This window comes from Cyprinodon tularosa, unplaced genomic scaffold (genome assembly GCF_016077235.1).
Source record: "Cyprinodon tularosa strain WSP-4 unplaced genomic scaffold, ASM1607723v1 ctg12, whole genome shotgun sequence".
In the NCBI taxonomy this organism is placed as follows: Eukaryota; Metazoa; Chordata; class Actinopteri; order Cyprinodontiformes; family Cyprinodontidae; genus Cyprinodon; species Cyprinodon tularosa.
This window is the reverse complement of record NW_024038003.1, coordinates 199,292-218,511: the sequence shown is the minus strand read 5'-3', so window position 1 is coordinate 218,511 and position 19,220 is coordinate 199,292. Positions and strand designations below refer to the sequence as shown.

Here is a 19,220-nt window from a genome sequence, read left to right as displayed (position 1 = left end):
TGGAAATTCATTCTCTGCATTTTGACCCATCCCCTTGGGGAGCGATGGGCTGCCATTGTGTGGCGCCCACGGAGCAATCAGGGGTTAAGGGTTTTGCTGAGGGACCCAGAGTTTAGGCTGCGGGGATCGAACCGGGTACTTGCAACCTTAGAGCACAAGCACACTGCTCCAACCACTAGGCCAACACTCTTCTTCTTCATCCAAAACGACAATTCTTCTTAATATAAGTACCGTATTATCCAATATCCAAAATTTGCAAGGAGTTGCAAAAGTAAACTTTGAAGCCTCACAGATTGTTTATCACATCAAGTAAAACAAGTTATTGTATTTTAGATCTGAGATTTCAAACTACTTATTTGAAATATTGGCACCCTCATTTATGGAAACCTAAGGACTGAGAATATTACTTCCAAAGCAGTAATATTAACAAAAAAAGCAGCCTATTTATACTGCAGCTACTTAGCTGCTATTAATTGAAATAAATGTACCACCAGTGATGGTTAGTATCACCATAAAACAAACTATGCATTTCAAAATTACAGTAAAGCTGAGACAGAGACTGTTAAAACTGTTAAGAGCTGGCTTTTTAATAAAACAGAAAAGAACAATTAAAAACAAAAATAAACAAACAGAACAGAAATGCATGAAATATTGATCATATTTTCCTGATTCAAAACAAAATGAATCCAGAACTTGAAAAAAAAAAGCAGAACTTTGCATTCAAACACATATCCTTCCATAACTGTACTGCTTCATTAGTGCACACTTCCGACTAGTAAATATCCTTACAAAAAATACTTCTTATATGTCAAAATATATCTGTACAGAGTCAACACATACTAAAAGGAATGCCTGACGTAAAAATGCAACAGTAAAGTGAAAAGGACCGGCAGTAACAATGCAGAAAGATCTTGGATGAAACATGACAGTAGTGGAGAGAGTCTGAAACAGCTAGTGTGGGTACAGTAAGTTCATCTTTGTATTTACAATTAATCTTAATCCAGACCACAGAGAACACACAACACCTCTATGTGACATTTTTAATCATTTGTTTACTCTGCAGCATGGTCAAAAGTTAGCATTTAAATCACTGCACATCTTGATGACACAGATTTATATCTCATGGTAGTTGTTTCAGTAATGCTGTTGAGAGATGGGACTCATCTGCAGCTGCAGCACAATAAAAGGTCCCAGAGAAACCAGCAAACATCAAAGTGATCAATTACAAAAGCTACTTAAATGCTACCAAGAGCTGACTTGCTTCATTATATACAAACACATGTAACTAATGTATGCGTTGGATTTCAGAGGATTCCAAATAAAGCGTAAGATATCTTCAGAAATATATCAAAATAAAATAAATTAAAAAGTATATTGCAGGTGTTTTCCAGAACCGTTTGATGGGACACATCCTTACGCACTCCTTCAACTAATGCATTCTCCACTTGACGCACTGTTTGGCACTTCACTGTATGTGCACACACTCACACACAAACATACTGAAATATAACCTGTTTATAGGGCTGTCAGTGACATGTAAAAAAGGAAAAAACAAAAAACAATTAAAAACATGCTTTTTTTAGCAGCAGAAGTTGCATCAAATATGCTGCTTCTGATCACAGAGAGTCCACCCTTCATTCGGGTAATCTGATCTCAGATCTGTGTGTACAGAGAACAAAATGACACAAACACCCACAGAGTATCCATGACAGAACAAGCATAAGGCTATATAAGATAAACGAAGGAAATCCAAAGTGCCTCTGAGAGGCGTGACATTCAGTGCTTCTATAGTTAAGCGTGGTAAGGCATCGGCTCACCTGGTATCTTTTCTTTTTTGGCACATGAGAACATTGACACACATGCTGACAAGAAAACACTTGTGCCCAATGGAAGTAGTGTCATAGCCAGCTTTGTATTATCTTTATGTGTTAACATGTATTTTGAAATTCCAGTTGTGACTTTTAGGGAATGGTAATTGGTGTTTGTCTAATAAAAAAAAAAAAAAGAATCGTCCTCTACAAGCTGTTTGATTTGACGGAGTAATTCCAGATGCTGCCCCATCACCTGGCACTACTTTGGATGTTTTTTGGGCGTCCCCTGCTTTTTAGTTTGCCACAGGTGGTTGGGGATGGTGATGGCATCCACACTGGCAGACATGGTCTTAGCTGGGATCTTGCTGAACTGCTTCCTGTCCGAGTTGTACTTGTAAAGAGTCTCGATCATCTTGGTGGTAATGGTTTTAGGGCCAATACCGGCCAGTTTGGTGATCTCTTCGGTTTCAGGGCAATACGTGTAGACAGACCTGAACTGACACCCAGAGTCACGGAATAACACCAGGAAGTTATTGGCTTCAGATTTCTCCATTTCCTGCAAGAGATGTGCAGAAGAAAAAGATTATATCAATGTGGAATATTAAATTTGTGTAGTAACACAAATTCATTTCTGGTTTGGAACAAAACGTTGATAAATTCTACTATAGATAAAGCCATGAGTACAATTTTTAAGATCCCGTTGAGACATTAGTCCTATTCTTTAGATGATAAAAGGCAGTCTTTATTATTGTCTTTATGTGCCTCTGAAGGTTCAGGTCTGAGATCATCACTACACCAGATTTGGAGCCTGATTGGTGGCTTCAAGTTCAAACCACCAAGTGATTAGCAGATACATATCATTAATGTCTTTGATATCATTTAGCTAGAAAAACAAAACAAAACTGCTAAATCTATTGCTGCTCATTTCCTTCCAGAGTAGTAAATCATTTGTATGGAGCCCTTAGTCTTTTCTAAGGGACATAAAAAGCTGTGCGTTACCATGGAAAGCATTTTTCAATGCTTTCTGTAAATAGAACAAAAAGGCAGAAGTGAAGTAAAACAGGAGAGGTGATTCATGTAGTACCCCATAGGAGGTGATTCCACATTTAAGAGAGGGTGTTTCTCAAGCCTGGGAAAGTTTATTCAGCAGTAGGAGGATCTGACTTGATTGTCAAACTTTGAATTTAGGACAGGCAATGTGGTTTTAATTCTCCCTGAAGACTGGATCAGATATTTAACCATGAAGGGTTGCTAAAGGAGCTTGGTTGTACTGTTAGTGCTTTTTGCCTTTCCAAAGACAGAAACCATGTCTGAATCCTACAGGTGCAGTTTCGATTCCACCAGAGCCGTCCCTCGTCCCTGATTCTGTTCATTTAGTTCATTGACAGGGATCTCAAGGTGTAGTTGTAGGGAGGACAGTGTCCAGTTTGAAAAAAAAAAAAAGGGTCTTATCTCAGGTTCTTTTGGGTAAGTCCTTCTGTTGATATCTTTAAGGCATGATCTTGATGTGCATTAGAAGCAGAGCGAGTTTGAAGAAAGTAGGATAAGTCAACACCCCCTAGAGTATGATGGGTGCCTTGCTAGAGTGTTGAGTTGAAAAAAGAGATAAGTGAACAAAGCAAAGCTACTGGATTAACCAGTTTGTGCACCTGCTGACCCTTACTTTTGGTCGTAAGATATGGATAATGACCAAAAGAACCAGTTCCCACACATAAGCTTCCATTTTCAGGCTGCTGGGCTTATAAAGCACCTAGATACTGGATGAGAATCTATGTCATCAAGCAAGTTTTTTTATAGGGATGTTTTTGCTGGGAAATGTAACAGGAAGAAGATTCTATAGAACCCGAATTTGGATGATGGAGTATACAACACTTCTGGTCTGGGAAAGCCTCAGATTCCCCAGAATGTCACCTTGGAGAACGATCTTTGGGGCTACACACATGTGGAGCCAAAGATGGTACCCCTAAATAAATATTTGAGCTTAAAAACTAAACAAAATTAGACCAAGGAACTGTAATAGGTGTCTTAATATGTATGCCATGCCAGAGAGGAGCTTGGCAAGGCTGCTGTCGAAGAAAAGAAAGAAGAGGAGCAGGTTAAAAATAATAAATCCTGAAGTGAGAAAAGAGGCATCTGTGTAGACTGACGGCAAGTTGGTACACACAAATAATGTCAGTTTCCTCTAAACTTGGTGTGGACGGGCCCTCGTATCCAATTAAGAAGACAGGTTTCTTTCCTAGACCTTGTACCTCTCTGAACAATTCTGAGAGAAGCATTAAAAAGGATGGATTACTTAGTGGCCTTGGGTCCAAAGACAAAAAGTATAGAAATAATGACAAATCTTTTTGTAACCAATTTTCCTGCTGTTCTTCAAAACAGGCAATCTGTCTAAAGTATTTCCCTGACTTTTAAGCATAATCAAAACCACTTGAAAGACACAGTGAACGATTTTTCTGAAAAAGCTTTTTGGATGGGAAGGGAAATGTCTTCAAATTTGGAAAACAAAATCAAGTGGCTTGCTTTTTTAACTTTTATGGAATGACTATGACCTGGATGACTGAGAATCTTCCCCAGCAAATTACTACACATGCAAAACACCATACCTGCTCTTCTGCCATAAAATGAAAGAATGCCCAAATTAGGTCTAGTCTATTTTTTTTCCTTTGGGTATTTCTTATTTAATGATCTATTATTTCATAGTATGCAGGAAGAGAAATAGCTGAAACCAAAGCTTACTGCACACATACACCAGTGTTTTCTAATGCACAGTGATGGAAAACTAGCACGTCACAAAGATTTGCATGTGGGACAACCAAAAGATAGGATGTCCCCCCTGGACCTCGAAGTCCAAAAAAGATCGTCCACTATACCTTTAGGTAAGAATAGTCAAAGAAAGTGAAACAAAGTTCATGTAACTTAACCTGTAACCATTATACAACCACAGATACAAAACATACATCAAGTATCTTGTTTTTCTGCCCTTCGTTGACTTTCCCAGCCAGGCAGCAGTGAGCTAGGGCATTTTGGATGATGTGCTTGTTGGATTTTGCACTAGGCTCCTTGTACAGTTTTGGTCCTGCGGAAAGAAGGGATGAGAGTGCAAAAATTAAACATCTGCCGGACAAACAGAGCAGAGAGAATACAAATCCCAAATTTCTCCCCCTTTCTACCTGTGTATTCTGTGTTGGAGGGTGTGGAGGAGGTGGTCGAGTCGTTCTCCCAGTCTTTTTCTCCATTACGACTGCCGGCCGAAGGACAAGACGAAAAGCCCTCTGCGGAGTCTGGCCTGATTGTGGCCACCAAACAGCAAACACAGACGGAAAAACAAATCACACCCAGACACATACAAGATAGTGCCAGACATTGCACACAGAGACATGCACAGAAACAAAGAGATGGGTCAAAGCAAGTTTAGACATTGGGACATAGTTTTCCAAAGTCTGCCTGTTGTGCTGCATCACATCAAAGTCTAACGCTCTGATGAAGCTGAGCTGTGTTCAACCAAGCAAAGCAAAGTGGTTGGCCTCATGGTTACAGAGAGTTATGAAAGGAACAGCAAGCAAACAGCTTAAGCATAAAGCAGAGATTAAATGCAATACAGAGAAAGAAATGGAAACAGCTCTGCAGCCAGCATCTGATGAACCATAATAAAAACACAAAAACTATAACGGTGCAAATACAGTTTCCTAATTAGGAAATTAACCTCCATTTTCTTTTTTATATAAATAACGCAATGAAGCAAAATATAAAATTAAATTGAAGCTCCAGCATATCTTCACAGAACAACACCTAAAGAGGTTTAACTTTATTTCAGTGTTACTAACCTTCCCTTTCTGTCTTTGGGGGAGCTTAAAAAAAACGGGATATGGGCAGAAGCTAGTTTGCTGCCTCTGAAGGATTCATGCACAGCAGACGTAGAAAAAGAGGAGAAGACAGGGAGAAAGCAGAATCAAACTGTAGACAATAGAGCCTTCTGGGTCTGGGTCAAGGAGTACATTAGTATTTTTTACACATTCAAAGAAAGTCAAATCAGGGTGTAACAAAGGGTTTGTTAGTTTTACTTGGTATGCACAAAAACACAAACCAAACCATAGTAGTTTCTAACTTAGTTTTAGCTGATTAGCTTACTATTGGATTAAGGATGTGGATGTGAAAGGAAAAAAAACTAATGTTTAACCTTTAGAAGTGCACAATACTCTTAATATCTTATACAACAGACAGGGGCACCGTATTGGGGGAAAAGTTAGGACGATTCTAAGAGCCCTTGACTGAGGGGGGCCCCAAAAGAAGAAAAGATTTGTCCCACTATATTTTTTAAATATAAAAATAACATAAAATCAGTAAAATAAATAATGTTATTGTTCTCCCAAATTTTTTAGCAGTAAACAGAGAAAAAAAAAGCATGAATTTATTCACAGCCCTCCTCCTGTGAAAATGCAATAAATGGTGTGGAGCTCAGTGCATTACATTAGGTCTCTCTGTCTGCGACCTGCAGTTCGCTCGCACCGGGGCTTAAATGCCATGCTCACGTCATTTGACGTAGTGATAAGGAAAGAAACAAATTTACAAGAAAATATGAAAATAAGCAGCAGTGTGGTAAAAACGTCAGCGGCTGAAAAATGCAGGGCCCCAACGTCTGGGTTGTAAAAAGGAACGGAAAGGAAGGAGAAACAGGAGAGAGGGAGAAGGCATCCATTACTGAGACCTCTTGTTTTTGCCAGAATGTTTTCTTAACTGAATAGCTCAAATTACCGACAGATTATTAAGCTGTTGAGTAAAATAAGATAGCTATCTGCTGGATACAACTACCTAGTCATTAATGGTGCCTGCTGTCTGAAACGGAACTTAATTATAACAGACTGTACTGATGCAAACTGGCATCGGTACAGTCTGTTGGAATTTGCCACTTTTTCCCATTATATATATATATATATATATATATATATATATATATATATATATATATATATATATATATATATATATATATATATATATATATATATATATATATATATATATATATATATATATATATATAAATTGAAAAACATTACTTTTTCTTAAATAATGATAACTATAAAAAGAAATGGCTTCCAGTTGTTTATACTGTATCCTGGACAACTGAGGTGAATTGAGTAGCCTCCTGCAGCCTGTATTAAAACCTGAGTCAATATTAAAACTGTTTAGTTAGATTTTTATATTCAGATAAAATTGGAGTCGAGGGCCCAATATCAATGTCTTTCATGGGGCCCCCAATTCCTGGCGGCCCCCCTGACAACAGATCATCACAAAGGGCTGAATAATAAAGTGTTGGTGGATAAAGTTGCGGGGAAGATAAAGTATAACACATATACAGATAAACAGAACAAGATGAAAGGAAAACCAATTGCCAATTTTTTTATTCTCTGACAAAATATTTTCTCTCTAAGGTTTTTCTTTAGTTTCTAATAACATTGTCAATTTATGTTATCACTGTGAAAACGTGTCACATTTTTTTATTTCAAAATTATTTTTCCCCTTTCAGAGCACTTTGTTCTTTAATTTAATAAAAATATAACTCCTTATTAAATCACCCAGATCCTAATATATGGAGGTGTTAAATGGCCTAGTCAAAGTCAATTACAATTCGTAAAAAAACATATTTTTTAGAAATTCTTTGTAACAAGAATGGACAAATCTGACAGACACTAATTGTTCACAGTTCTTATCTGTATACATTTTGAAAATGTTTCCACCTCACCATATTGAACCCTTTGGTGTCAGTCTATTCCATGAAATGCCATTAAAATACATTACATTTGGTGGTTAAGGTTGACGACATCTAAACTTCTGGCATGGCTCAGGGTCTTCATGTTAATGTTTGTGAGTGATAGATAATGAAATTAAAGCAGTCAGTTGGTTTCTAACCTGTTGTTTTTCCTGTTATCTGGCTGGTCTCTGTCGCTGTCAGCCAGATTGAGGGAAGCTAGCGAAACACTTGAGACAGAGAAGCCCCGAGGACGCACACCTGCAGGAGAGCAGCACACAGAAGCAGCAAAGATCAGCATGAGAAGTTGAGTAAAAGCACGTTTTTATGACAGCACCTTGCGACTCATTCACCTGTGGTTCTGACAGGAGGAGTAGATGACTCCATCACGTCCCTGTGGATGGATTTAGGCCGCTGTTTTTTCTTGAGACTTCCACTACGAGGCTTGATGACTTCATCCATGTCCTCCATCAGTTTGAGCTGCCTCCTCCTTAGATATTCATTCTTGATGTAGTCCCTCCTTGCCTTCTCGTCATCCTTCTTAACTTGCTCCTCCTCTGCTTTCACTCTGCACAAGAACAAGTAAGTACTGAAGGATTGAACACAAAAGTTGAAAAGAAGACCAATCTAGAGCGAGAATTTGTGCGGATGCTGCGGGATGCAGCAAAGACACACCGTTCAGCTTCTTTCTTCTGCTCCTGTTCCAGCTCCTGCTGTTGCTTTTTCTGCTGAGTCTCCTTCTCCCTCCGAAGCCTCTTCTCCAATAGAGCTGCTTTCTTTGCTGCCATGTCCTCTTCTCCTTTCACATCATCCTGGTGAATATTTACAACATAAATAAAACATTTCTGTATATTTTTAATGTTTCTAAAGATTTAACACCCAAAAAAATATATTGAGAACACTTTAGCTTTAGCTAAAAAAAAAAATCCCTTTTTAAGCATCATCAGGTTGTATAAACAACAATCCCAAATGTTAGGGATATTGCTACTCAACACTACGAGATTGCCAATTTCGATCACATTCTTCAAATGTCACCTGCTTATTAAATTTGTGAGAGAGAGCAAGACTTAACACAGGTAACAGGAAGGCTGAACATCTCTGCTCGCGTCAGGGAGGCTAAATAATATTTTCCACTGGCAACAACACTAAGATTCATGTCAATGCTTTAGTGTCTGCATGTTCTGCTCTGAAAGATTTTTTTTTTACATTTTCAAAAGCAAATTTTCCTTTAAAAAGTCCGGAATTCAAGGGTATAACGCAATCCTTTTAGAGGTAATATGGATCCATGTAATGTTAATCTGAACTAAATCCAATGAACTCTCCGAAAACAGCGGTCTGTGTTGCAGATTGTTTTGGTCATAGAATATGATAGAAATGATTGACACCAGCCCTGTTTATAAAAAATCCTTAGTAAACCATTTCAAAGCACAGAAGCACACCATGGTCACTAACCCATCACTGCATTTTCTAATCATCTAGTTGGATGGACTTCACTTTATATCTTCATCTATAAAGCTTTACTCGGCAAACTTCCACTAATTCCACTAATTTCCACCGAATTGGGAAAATCTGCTCCCTCTTGCTCAGCCCCTTGGGGGATGAATGACCCACAGAAAGAGCTGAAGTTAGGAAACCTCAAGTTCATTAATACAATTAAAACTAATGCAAAGAACATTGTGATGGAGACGTGCTACTGTTTTTCTTTAAAATCTCATTGTGTGTTTTTTCTAACATTTTGTACTTATTTTATCATGAAAATGCAAATGTTTATTACCTCCACCATGGTTATGTTTTTAGGTGTGTTTGTGTTATTGTTTGTCCATCTGTCTGTGTACAGGATAACCTGAAACGCTATGAATGGATTTTAATTACATTTTTTGGCAAAGGTGAATCTCAATCCAAAGAAACATAAAATTTTTGGTAAGATCTGGATCACCATCTGGATCCAGGAAGAGCACTCCCAGTGCTTTTCTATGTATGTATGAATCTGTTGTGATTTGGCTGCTACCTTGGTCAGATCTGTCTTGTAAAAGAGATTCTGAATCTCGTTGGACTTCCTGGTTAAATGAATAAAATAAAAAATGGAGCACTGATATCTCTGCTTGTCTGGGATGCCTTTGGATCCAACAAAATGAAGTAGAGAGGCAGATGAGACGATGGACAGATGAATGTTAAACTATCTGTTATTATACCCTAACTTCCACCTAGCTACATCATCATCAGAATGCATATGTTTGGTTTATCATGGCTATCTTGTTTTCCACTGGTTCCATTGTTCTTATTTAAGTCAGTATTCTTTATTATTTCGCTCTTTTATCTGTCCGAATCTCTCTTACAGCACTGAGCCATGTTTATCAAATGAAATTAGTTGTTTCAGCTTGTTAGATTAGGAAGGACTCGCGCGGTGTGTTGACATCCATACGTTGCGTTCAATGGTGTCACGTAATTTAACGGGTTCCAACAGCATGCTAATCAGAACTGAGGAGATTTTAACGCAGGTCGCTTGCCGAGTCATTTGACCCGGGTAGACATACATCACTGAGCTGTTCCCACTGCCACTAAAAGCGGATTGTACCCAGGTTTTAACAGGTTTTTCGGCCAGTTGGAAAGGGGTATTATAAATGTGAAAACTAGACAGGGAGTGGAAGTTGCAAAGCTGCAACGCCAAATTTACATTTCAGTCTTTCTAAAAAAGTGGTAGTTATTTGAAGTATGTGTTTCTTTAAATTTCAGTGGGTTTAACCTTGTAGCTAAAATCAGAAGATAAAACAGCTAAAGACATATGGTTCACAAACACACAAAATTTTGTAGTACAGTAATTAGCAGTGGCGGCCGGCCCATAGGGGGCGCTGGGGCACCGCCCTCCCTGATAAGAAGAGAGAAACGTAAAATATATTTTTAGAAATTTACTCATAAATGTCAGTTTTACTCTCTAGAGTGTTTACATATAAGCAAAACAAATTATATAAACTACATTTCCCTATCTACTGTCATTAATTTGTGGATTTCCACAGACAGACTCCTACCGTCTCTGTTCTGGGGGCGCTGATCAGACTGACCCACATTTGCAGAGAATCTGTCAATCATGTACTATTGCTAGGTGAATTTAATGGCCAATCAGCGTCTCAGAACTTTATGGTCTTGGGTCTCTGAAAATACTGCACTTTAACAGGCTTCTGAACCCAAGCGCAGGTGCAGAAAATTAAAGGGAAGATGGCGAATGTAACGAACGAGATGCAGCTTCCACCAAATTCGGTGAGATCCTTATTTATCTACCCATTTGCCAGAAGAACATCCCTGTTGTAGGATATGAAAATTTCATGTCATGGTTATTGTGACTGTGACGAATCCACATCCTCTAACTTTGCGCGCCACACACACATTCCTGTTATACTGTGTTTGTGAGGACCAATAAGCTCGCGCTGAGCCAAGTAGCTCCATTAACTTAAAACACACAAGCTGTTCCTGGTTACCTGCTGGCATATTGAGGGTGCACACTTAATATTTCAGTGGGGTTAGCCGTGTGTGTGTGTGTCTGTGTGTGTGTACGGGGACTTGTCATCTTCAGTCTGGCTGCGTCTTTGCTGGGTTCAAACCCAGTTTGGTGTAATTGAATAAGTCAATGAATCTGTGTAAAATAATTAAGTTGTAAAAATTATTTGTTTTTGTACATCAATTGTTTGTGGAGGTAATATATGGACAAAACTGATTTATGAGAAGAAATCAGAAATAAGAGAGCCTGAGGGGAGGGGCTTAAACTATTTAATGAGGGCTGTGGGAAGAAAAGCGGCAATTTTTGTTTTCTGTTTCTTTGTTACATTGCTGGTAACTGGAGGGAGGCTGAGGCCCAGAGTATCTTGTACATGTTTAGTTTCTTTTGCACCCTGTTTTGAGTTTTTGAGCACAATAAATCACCAACACCGGTAACCCGACTGAGCCTGGATTCTTGGAGGCCAAAGAACCCCGTCACAGTGACCAAAATCATCACTGTTACTGTTATTATATAGTAAATTAAATCATTACTGTTAAATTGTATGTATTGTCCAATTGTTTATTTGAATTCTTATTCCGGATTAGTTGGAGACATATACTAGGCTATATCAGCCCCACCAAAAATATTTTTCACCAGCCGCCACTGGTAATTAGCTGGAACTTTCTAAGCCGTGTTTCACTCCTTTCTCACATAGCTATCTAGAGAGTGTAGAGGAGCGGTTCTAAATCCTGATCTCTAATGCTCCATCTGTTATAGATGTCTCCTCACTGCCCCACACATGATCATGTGAAGGAACTAACAGGCTTTTGCAGCATCTGGTGGATATACAGGTGCTGGTCATAAAATTAGAATATCATGAAAAAGTAGATTGATTTCAGTAATTCCATTTAAAAAGTGAAACTTGTATATTATATTCATACATTACATACAAACTCATATATTTCAGATGTTTATTTTGTTTAATTTTGATGATTACAAATGACAACAAATGAAAATCTCAAATTCATCATATCAGAAAATTAGAATATTGTGAAAAGGTTCAAAATTGATGGCCCCTGGTGCCACACTCTAATCAGCTAATTAACTCAAACCACCTGCAAAAGCCTTTAAATGGTCTTTCAGTCTAGTTCTATAGGCTACACAATCATGGGGAAGACTGCTGACTTGACAGTTGTCCAAAAGACGACCATCGACACCTTGCACAAGGAGGGCAAGACACAAAAGGTCATCGCTAAAGAGGCTGGCTGTTCACAGAGCTCAGTGTCCAAGCACATTAATAGAGAGGCGAAGGGAAGGAAAAGATGTGGTCGAAAAAAGTGTACAAGCAAGAGAGATAACCGCACCCTGGAGAGGATTGTGAAACAAAACCCATTCAAAAATGTGGGGGAGATTCACAAAGAGTGGACTGCAGCTGGAGTGAGTGCTTCAAGAACCACCACACACAGACGTATGAAAGACATGGGTTTCTGCTGTCGCATTCCTTGTGTCAAGCCACTCTTGAACCACAGACAGCGTCAGAAGCGTCTTGCCTGGGCTAAAGAGAAACAGGACTGGACTGCTGGTGAGTGGTCCAAAGTCATGTTCTCTGATGAAAGTAAATTTTGCATTTCCTTTGGAAATCAAGGTCCCAGAGTCTGGAGGAAAAGAAGAGAGGCACTTCATCCACGTTGCTTGAAGTCCAGTGTAAAGTTTCCACAGTCAGTGATGGTTTGGGGTGCCATGTCATCTGCTGGTGTTGGTCCATTGTGTTTTCTGAGGTCCAGGGTCAACGCAGCCACATACCAGGAAGTTTTAGAGCACTTCATGCTTCCTGCAGCTGACCAACTTTTTGGAGATGCAGATTTCATTTTCCAACAGGACTTGGCACCTGCACACAGTGCCAAAGCTACCAGTACCTGGTTGAAGGACCATGGTATCCCTGTTCTTAATTGGCCAGCAAACTCTCCTGACCTTAACCCCATAGAAAATCTATGGGGTATTGTGAAGAAGAAGATGCAATACACCAGACCCAACAATTCAGAAGAGCTAAAAGCCACTATTAGAGCAACCTGGGCTATCATAACACCTGAGCAGTGCCACAGACTGATCGACTCCATGCCACGCCGCATTGCTGCAGTAATACAGGCCAAAGGAGGCCCAACTAAATACTGAGTGCTGTACATGCTCATACTTTTCATGTTCATACTTTTCAGTTGGCCAACATTTCTATAAATCCTTTGTTTTTATTGGTGTTCAGTAATATTCTAATTTTCTGATATGATGAATTTGAGATTTTCATTTGTTGTCATTTGTAATCATCAAAATTAAACAAAATAAACATCTGAAATATATGAGTTTGTATGTAATGTATGAATATAATATACAAGTTTCACTTTTTAAATGGAATTACTGAAATCAATCTACTTTTTCATGATATTCTAATTTTATGACCAGCACCTGTAATGAGGTTATGCAATCACTTTAATTGAGTGTGCTGCAACAGAGAGCCATCTATAACATACAGGGCAGCAGTATTGAGGAGGGGGTTTGAGAACCAGTGATTTAGAACCCTCAGGACCAGCTCACCTTAAAGAAGAACCCACAGCACATCTTTTGGTCATCTCCAAATATTTCTCCTCCTTGTTCTCCATCCTCTGTGCTCTCCTGACCCTGGATGCCGGCTGGCTTTAGCCGAGACAGCGGCACCTCCACCAGGTCCTTCCTTTCTTGGTGATAATCTTGAGTCTGGCTAACATCTTCAACTTTGATCTCTGAAACCGGCTGCCGCAAAACCTCAGATATCTTTGAGTCTTCCTTAAACTCTGTCCTTTCTTTTATTTGTTTGTTGATCTTTTCTTTGGCTTCTTCATCCTTCCTCTTCTCTACGGTCTCCTCTGTTTGTTTAGGGTCTTCTTTATTGTCTTTGGTGTCTGGGTCGTGTTTTTCCCTGGCCTCTTCATCCCGGCCAAGGTAGGCGAAAGAGCTCTGCTGGGTTTGGCTGGAGTTAAAGCGTCTCAGTCTGGGCAGACTGTCCACCGAGGTGGGAGTGTTGAGCATTCTGCTGATGGGGCTGACCTTCAGATCGTTTGGACGGGGAGTCCGAGGCGTTCTGGCATGAAATGAGGCAGGCCGTCGTTTGATGCCTGCAGGTGAACGGTTGGTTGGACGTGGAGACCCAGAAGAGGACAGAATCGGTGACAAGGATCCTACCGACCCTCGGCCCGATCCTCTGCCTGTCACACTGCTGCTGCGCAGCTCGCGGAGCTGCCTGTGTGAAAGACAAAGACAGATGAAAATAACCGAAGGTTTGAATTTCAGTCAACCCTTTAGTGTATTTGAAGTGAGGAATACCTGTGTGGAGAGGGGGCAGGAGGCGGGATCACCCAGGCCTGTTGCTGCTGGTCTCTCATGGCCATGATCTTCTCCTGCTGCTGGGCCAAACGCTGCATCTCTGTCTGCAGGAAGCCCAGCGACGTGTTCAGCCTTTCGATGGACCGTGTGTATTCTGCAAGGTCAACCTCTCCAGGGGTCAAGCCTTATCAGCACAAACACAAACAAGTAAGATACAGAAACCAGCATCCATCACCATTTACAAAACCAAATCAGCTGAGCAAGCATTAGAGGCATGCTAAGGTTACACACCGCCGCCGTCTTCACAGGGAGATTTCGGAGCTGCTCCGTCAGGCTTGCACCGTTCCACCTGCTCCACGTTACCCTCCTTTAAATTGATTGGCTCAGGTAAGGGTTTTTCTGCCCCTCCTGAGTTCGGGCTGAGCGGGGCTGTCACTCCTTTCCTTTTCACAACATTCAGAAAGGCTGTTCTGCCCATTTTCTGCCGGTGCCGGGTAAAAGCTGCTTCTACCTGGAAAGAATTGTAACAAAACGGCCATTAGATTTGAAAAGATTGAGATAGATTTGAAAAGATATCTCTTATGAAGCAAGGCTGCTGACCTTCTTCTTTTGGGCTTCAATAGCTCTCCTTTTCTCCTCCAGCTTCATTCTAAGCTGAATCATCTCTGAGGCTATGAAGTGGGAGGGGTCTCTGGGTGAAGGCGTAGCTGGCGAAGGTGAAGTGATTGGCAGGGGAGGTGTAGAGAACTAAGGAAAAACATGAGAAAATCTGAATGTCTACCCCATAGAAGCTTTTTTTTATTTGCCTCCTAGAGATTTATTCAACATTTAAATCATACAACTCATAACACTCATCAGACCAAAACAACCACATAAAAAAATAAATAAACTGTTTTCCAATTGTTTAATTAATCAAAAAAACAATAATAGAAATAACTGATTTTATAATATTTAGATGACTTTTGCAAACAATACCAGAGCAAAGTTGTTACCAGACATTTTTATTTAATGAAACTTAAATAAAACTCCTCCGACAACATAAAGTAGGCTGATATATCCCCAAAAGAAACTAATCACTACCCGATCTACGGAAATGAAAAAGAACACATCATTGATATTAAATTACCTTTCTATGTTAGTCACGTTATTTTATTGTGATAAAAGGTTTGATGGATTGAAATATTTAAATCTGACAAAAAACTAGATCCGAAGATATATGCCATTGGGAAAACCATTGTTTTCCGCACTGAAAGTTCTGAAAAATATTTGTGATGAGAGACAAACCTGAGAGGCCGTAGTTCCGGCTGAGCGAATGTAGGGCACATTGAGATCAGAGCTGTCTGGAGTGGTGGTTCCTCCGCTGCTCCTGCCTTCTAACTTCCTGAACTTCAGCTCTGCAAAGCTGGTCATTCGCACCAGACCCCCACCAGAACCACCGGATGAGGAGGCAGGACTGCAAGTATAAGACCTGGTGAGCATGGGTGCAGAACTGGGACATGGGCTGCCCCTGTCACCTCCATGTCCCCCTTCCCCTTCAGAGATGGCTTCCCTTCCTTTCTTGTGTCCTCCTTCCGTGTTCCTCTCATGCTTGCCAGGCAGTGGACACGACCTCGCCATAGCCTCACAGTCCGGGTCAATATCTGAATAGTCTCTCAGAGACGAGGAGTCCTCATCCAAACTCTGGATGTCTTCTGTTCGCACATGGATGCCCGTGTCAACTTCATCCGTCGATGCAGAGTTGGGGTCTCGGTCATTTGCCCGAGCCTTCGCTGAATCCAGGTCCTCCCCAGGAGCATGAGCCCCCGGAGGGTACGAAGGCTCGGCCCCATGCAGAAAGAAGCCATTGTCTCCATCTCCAACACCCAGGCTGGCGTGGGGCCTTTCTGTATCGTGGATGATCTTGAGGGCCTCTTCAATGCTTGGAGGAGTTGATGGGCTGATGTGGTCGGAGTGATTCCCTTGGCAGCTACTGGGGCTGCTGTTGTCTGGTAGGACTCCATTGGGGTACCTAAAGAAAGATCCAGGAAAAATAGAAAATTAAACACAGGAAGAATTAATCTGGAAAAACAGAATTATTAGCGTTAGTGTTTTCTGATGCCTTTAAATCACAAAAAGGATCCCTATTTGTGTCTGAAGAAGGCTCAAATGTTTATCATTGTGCCACAAGAGATTTTGTTAAATCAATAGCTTTAAATCTCATGATAAATCCATGTTTAAGGCTCCTCATAATCTGCGATTGAGGCCTGTATTTAGTTTAACTTATTTTGTCCTGAAAATTACAGGCAAACTTTTCATCTTCTTCACGCGCAACTCTACTGGGAAAACCTGCATCCTGAGATTCACATGCAGGTTATTTTAACACTTGACACCTCACAAAACAGTTTTTCTTTTTTTTTTTTTACCAAATAGCAAAGGACATTGTAAAAGCAAATGAATGACTCAACCTTGGTTTATTCTTTTCTTCAAATGTCCCAAAAAAAAAAAAAAAAAAAAAATAGTGCTTTGAATAACTTTTTAACCAATTAAAAACTAAAACATCAAATCTTTCTACAGAGTGAGAACACCGATGCTAAGTGGTTAAGAGCTACAAGTCAGAGAAGATGCAAAAAGCTGTTTTAAAGGAAACTACACTCTCTTCTGAAACATGTCCACCATCCAAATCTTTATAAATAATTAACGGTTGCTTAGAGTGGGAAGTTTTCAGAAAACATGTTTAAATGTTAATTGCAGCTGTAGACCTTTGAAGGGTCTAATCTGTAGAGGATTGGAAATCTATCATAGAACTTTAATAAGTCTACCTCTAATCATACGGTCACTGTTGTTACCATTCATGGTTTCTGTAGAAAGCACAGGATATTGAGAACATTGGGAGGTAATGCAAATACAGCCTATAAATGTCAGATCTAGAAACCCGTTCCTCATCTGCACCTGCTTTGGTTCTTGATAGAGAAAGTGTTTTTTCGTCCCAAGGGTTTGTGAGAAGCCAAGTCGTCCTCCTCCTCTGGGATCTGTCTGCCCTGTCCGTTAACGTCTGCCGGTGTCAGGGAGAGGTGGCGTTTCATGCCTCCTCGAGATGCATAATGAACTTTGAACCCCAGGCCGTCACTACTTGCTGAGCGGGTCATAGAGTGGGGAGAAGAAGCCTCATTTGGTGGCAATGTTGGTTCTCCATCCAGGGGGATCTCAAAGGAGATTCCCCGAGAGGAGGAGCTGAAGAATTAAGAGATAAGGTTTCAGTACAAGAGGAAGGAGAAAGTTACAAAATGTGGATTCCTGATGATGCGATTATGATAACACCTTCGTAGCATACTCACTGTTTTTCTTTGGGCCACGTCCCACCACAACCATCAACGTAGGACATGGAGGTAGATCTCTTTATTAGGCCTGTTAGACACAAAAGGACTTCCTCAGTTTTACTATTTCTGAGAAATTACAAGATTACATAATGGGCAATGAAAAGCATTTTTGAGAAACAGAACAGGGAATATTCGGAACAGGGAAAATTGCTGTTGGGCTTTAAGTGTACTTATGTTTCAGGCTGTAACTTTTAGAGCTTGATAACTATTTTTTTTCATGCAGGAAGCTGTAAACAACCACTAGAGGGCATCTAGAAATTGAGCATTGATTACCGGTAGGTGAACTTCTATACTCAGACGCTAATGTTTGGTTGCTCTACAAGGGGAAACAATTCTTTAATTTGGCATTACATTCAACAGCAGTTGTTGTGTTGTTCTCACAATAATATAAAAAACAACAAAATTCTTTGCACTTTTGCACATCAGGTCCCATATTATTCCTGCTCCTGTTCAGAGTTTGATAAGGTGCAAACCTCAGCAACACTAAAATTATCAGAAAGAAACTTTATCATTATATTAATTGATTCTCACTTTTAGTTTCACATTTATTCCTTCCTTTTCCTCATATCATTAGTTTGATGTATTAAATCAATAGTGTATCCCACAACCTAGTCATTTAAAAAGAAACTGCTGATTTCTAACTTTAGCAAAACATACATTTATATCAAACTGGCCAGTTTGGCTTAGATTTCTAACACCACTGATGTATTTGCAAAGCAACTTTTCCAATAATATAAGCTGATGTTTGGAGTTTCCTGCTACTTTTCAGACAAATAAGCATTGTGGTGTCTCTGTAAGCATCCTTTCACCTTTCTTTAGTTTAAGAATTAACAGAGAAGAAGAGAAATAAGACTTAACACATATGGCAGATCATAATCATTCCTACCTTCAGTGATGTGGTTCTCTGGACTTGAAGGTCTGTCTGCATAGTTCTGTTTGACAGGACTGGACACAGGAGCCATATCTCTGCAGAATGATACAGGCTCACAGGCTGCATGGCAAAACAGGACAAATCCCTCACATTATAAAACAAATAGCATTGAGGACAAAAAAAAAGAAGATACTTCTACTGTTTTCAAAATGCATGCATGGACATTACCGTTTGGGTCGAAGACTCTGGGCTGAACAAATGAAGGTTTCACAACCTCGAACCACCAGAAAAGCTCAGCCATGAACACCAGATAGTTACTCTGAAAGATCAGACATATCTTATCAGTTGCTCGTCCTCTCTTCTGCATAAAGTCTATAAAAATGAAACCATCTCCAAGCATTTTGAAAATTTTGCTGAAGTATCTTTGCCTAATGCACTGTGTGAGCTCTGTAATGTAAACCCCACATCTTTCATAAAATCTACAAAAACAATCAAACATTTTCATGTTACAGCCTTAAATAGCATTGCATTTTACTAGGATTGGATGTCATAAGACAAATTCTTTTAGGTGCTATCTCAATGTATTCCCATGCAAACATATAAGCAGTGA

The 19,220-nt window shown here is 39.9% G+C and overlaps 1 protein-coding gene across 3 annotated transcripts in view; it reads right to left on the bottom strand.

Annotated features, from left to right (window-relative positions):
• Positions 1 to 562: 562 nt before the first annotated feature.
• camsap2b (calmodulin regulated spectrin-associated protein family, member 2b) overlaps positions 563 to 19,220 on the bottom strand; it is a 48,283-nt gene continuing 29,625 nt past the window's right edge. For 2 of the 3 annotated variants that reach the window (XM_038269696.1, XM_038269687.1), the window contains 15 exons: positions 18,839 to 18,929; positions 18,626 to 18,730; positions 17,698 to 17,767; positions 17,312 to 17,593; positions 15,668 to 16,391; positions 14,984 to 15,130; positions 14,675 to 14,894; positions 14,384 to 14,567; positions 13,619 to 14,300; positions 8,236 to 8,372; positions 7,914 to 8,128; positions 7,722 to 7,821; positions 4,982 to 5,097; positions 4,769 to 4,887; positions 563 to 2,367 (listed from right to left, as the gene is read on the bottom strand). In XM_038269696.1, the coding sequence (XP_038125624.1) occupies positions 2,071 to 2,367; positions 4,769 to 4,887; positions 4,982 to 5,097; positions 7,722 to 7,821; positions 7,914 to 8,128; positions 8,236 to 8,372; positions 13,619 to 14,300; positions 14,384 to 14,567; positions 14,675 to 14,894; positions 14,984 to 15,130; positions 15,668 to 16,391; positions 17,312 to 17,593; positions 17,698 to 17,767; positions 18,626 to 18,730; positions 18,839 to 18,929 (3,489 nt within the window). In that variant the 3' untranslated portion in view covers positions 563 to 2,070. Of the gene's footprint in view, positions 2,368 to 4,768; positions 4,888 to 4,981; positions 5,098 to 5,125; positions 5,702 to 7,721; positions 7,822 to 7,913; positions 8,129 to 8,235; positions 8,373 to 13,618; positions 14,301 to 14,383; positions 14,568 to 14,674; positions 14,895 to 14,983; positions 15,131 to 15,667; positions 16,392 to 17,311; positions 17,594 to 17,697; positions 17,768 to 18,625; positions 18,731 to 18,838; positions 18,930 to 19,220 lie in introns of those variants that run through there. The other variant, XM_038269702.1, reaches the window with a different exon arrangement.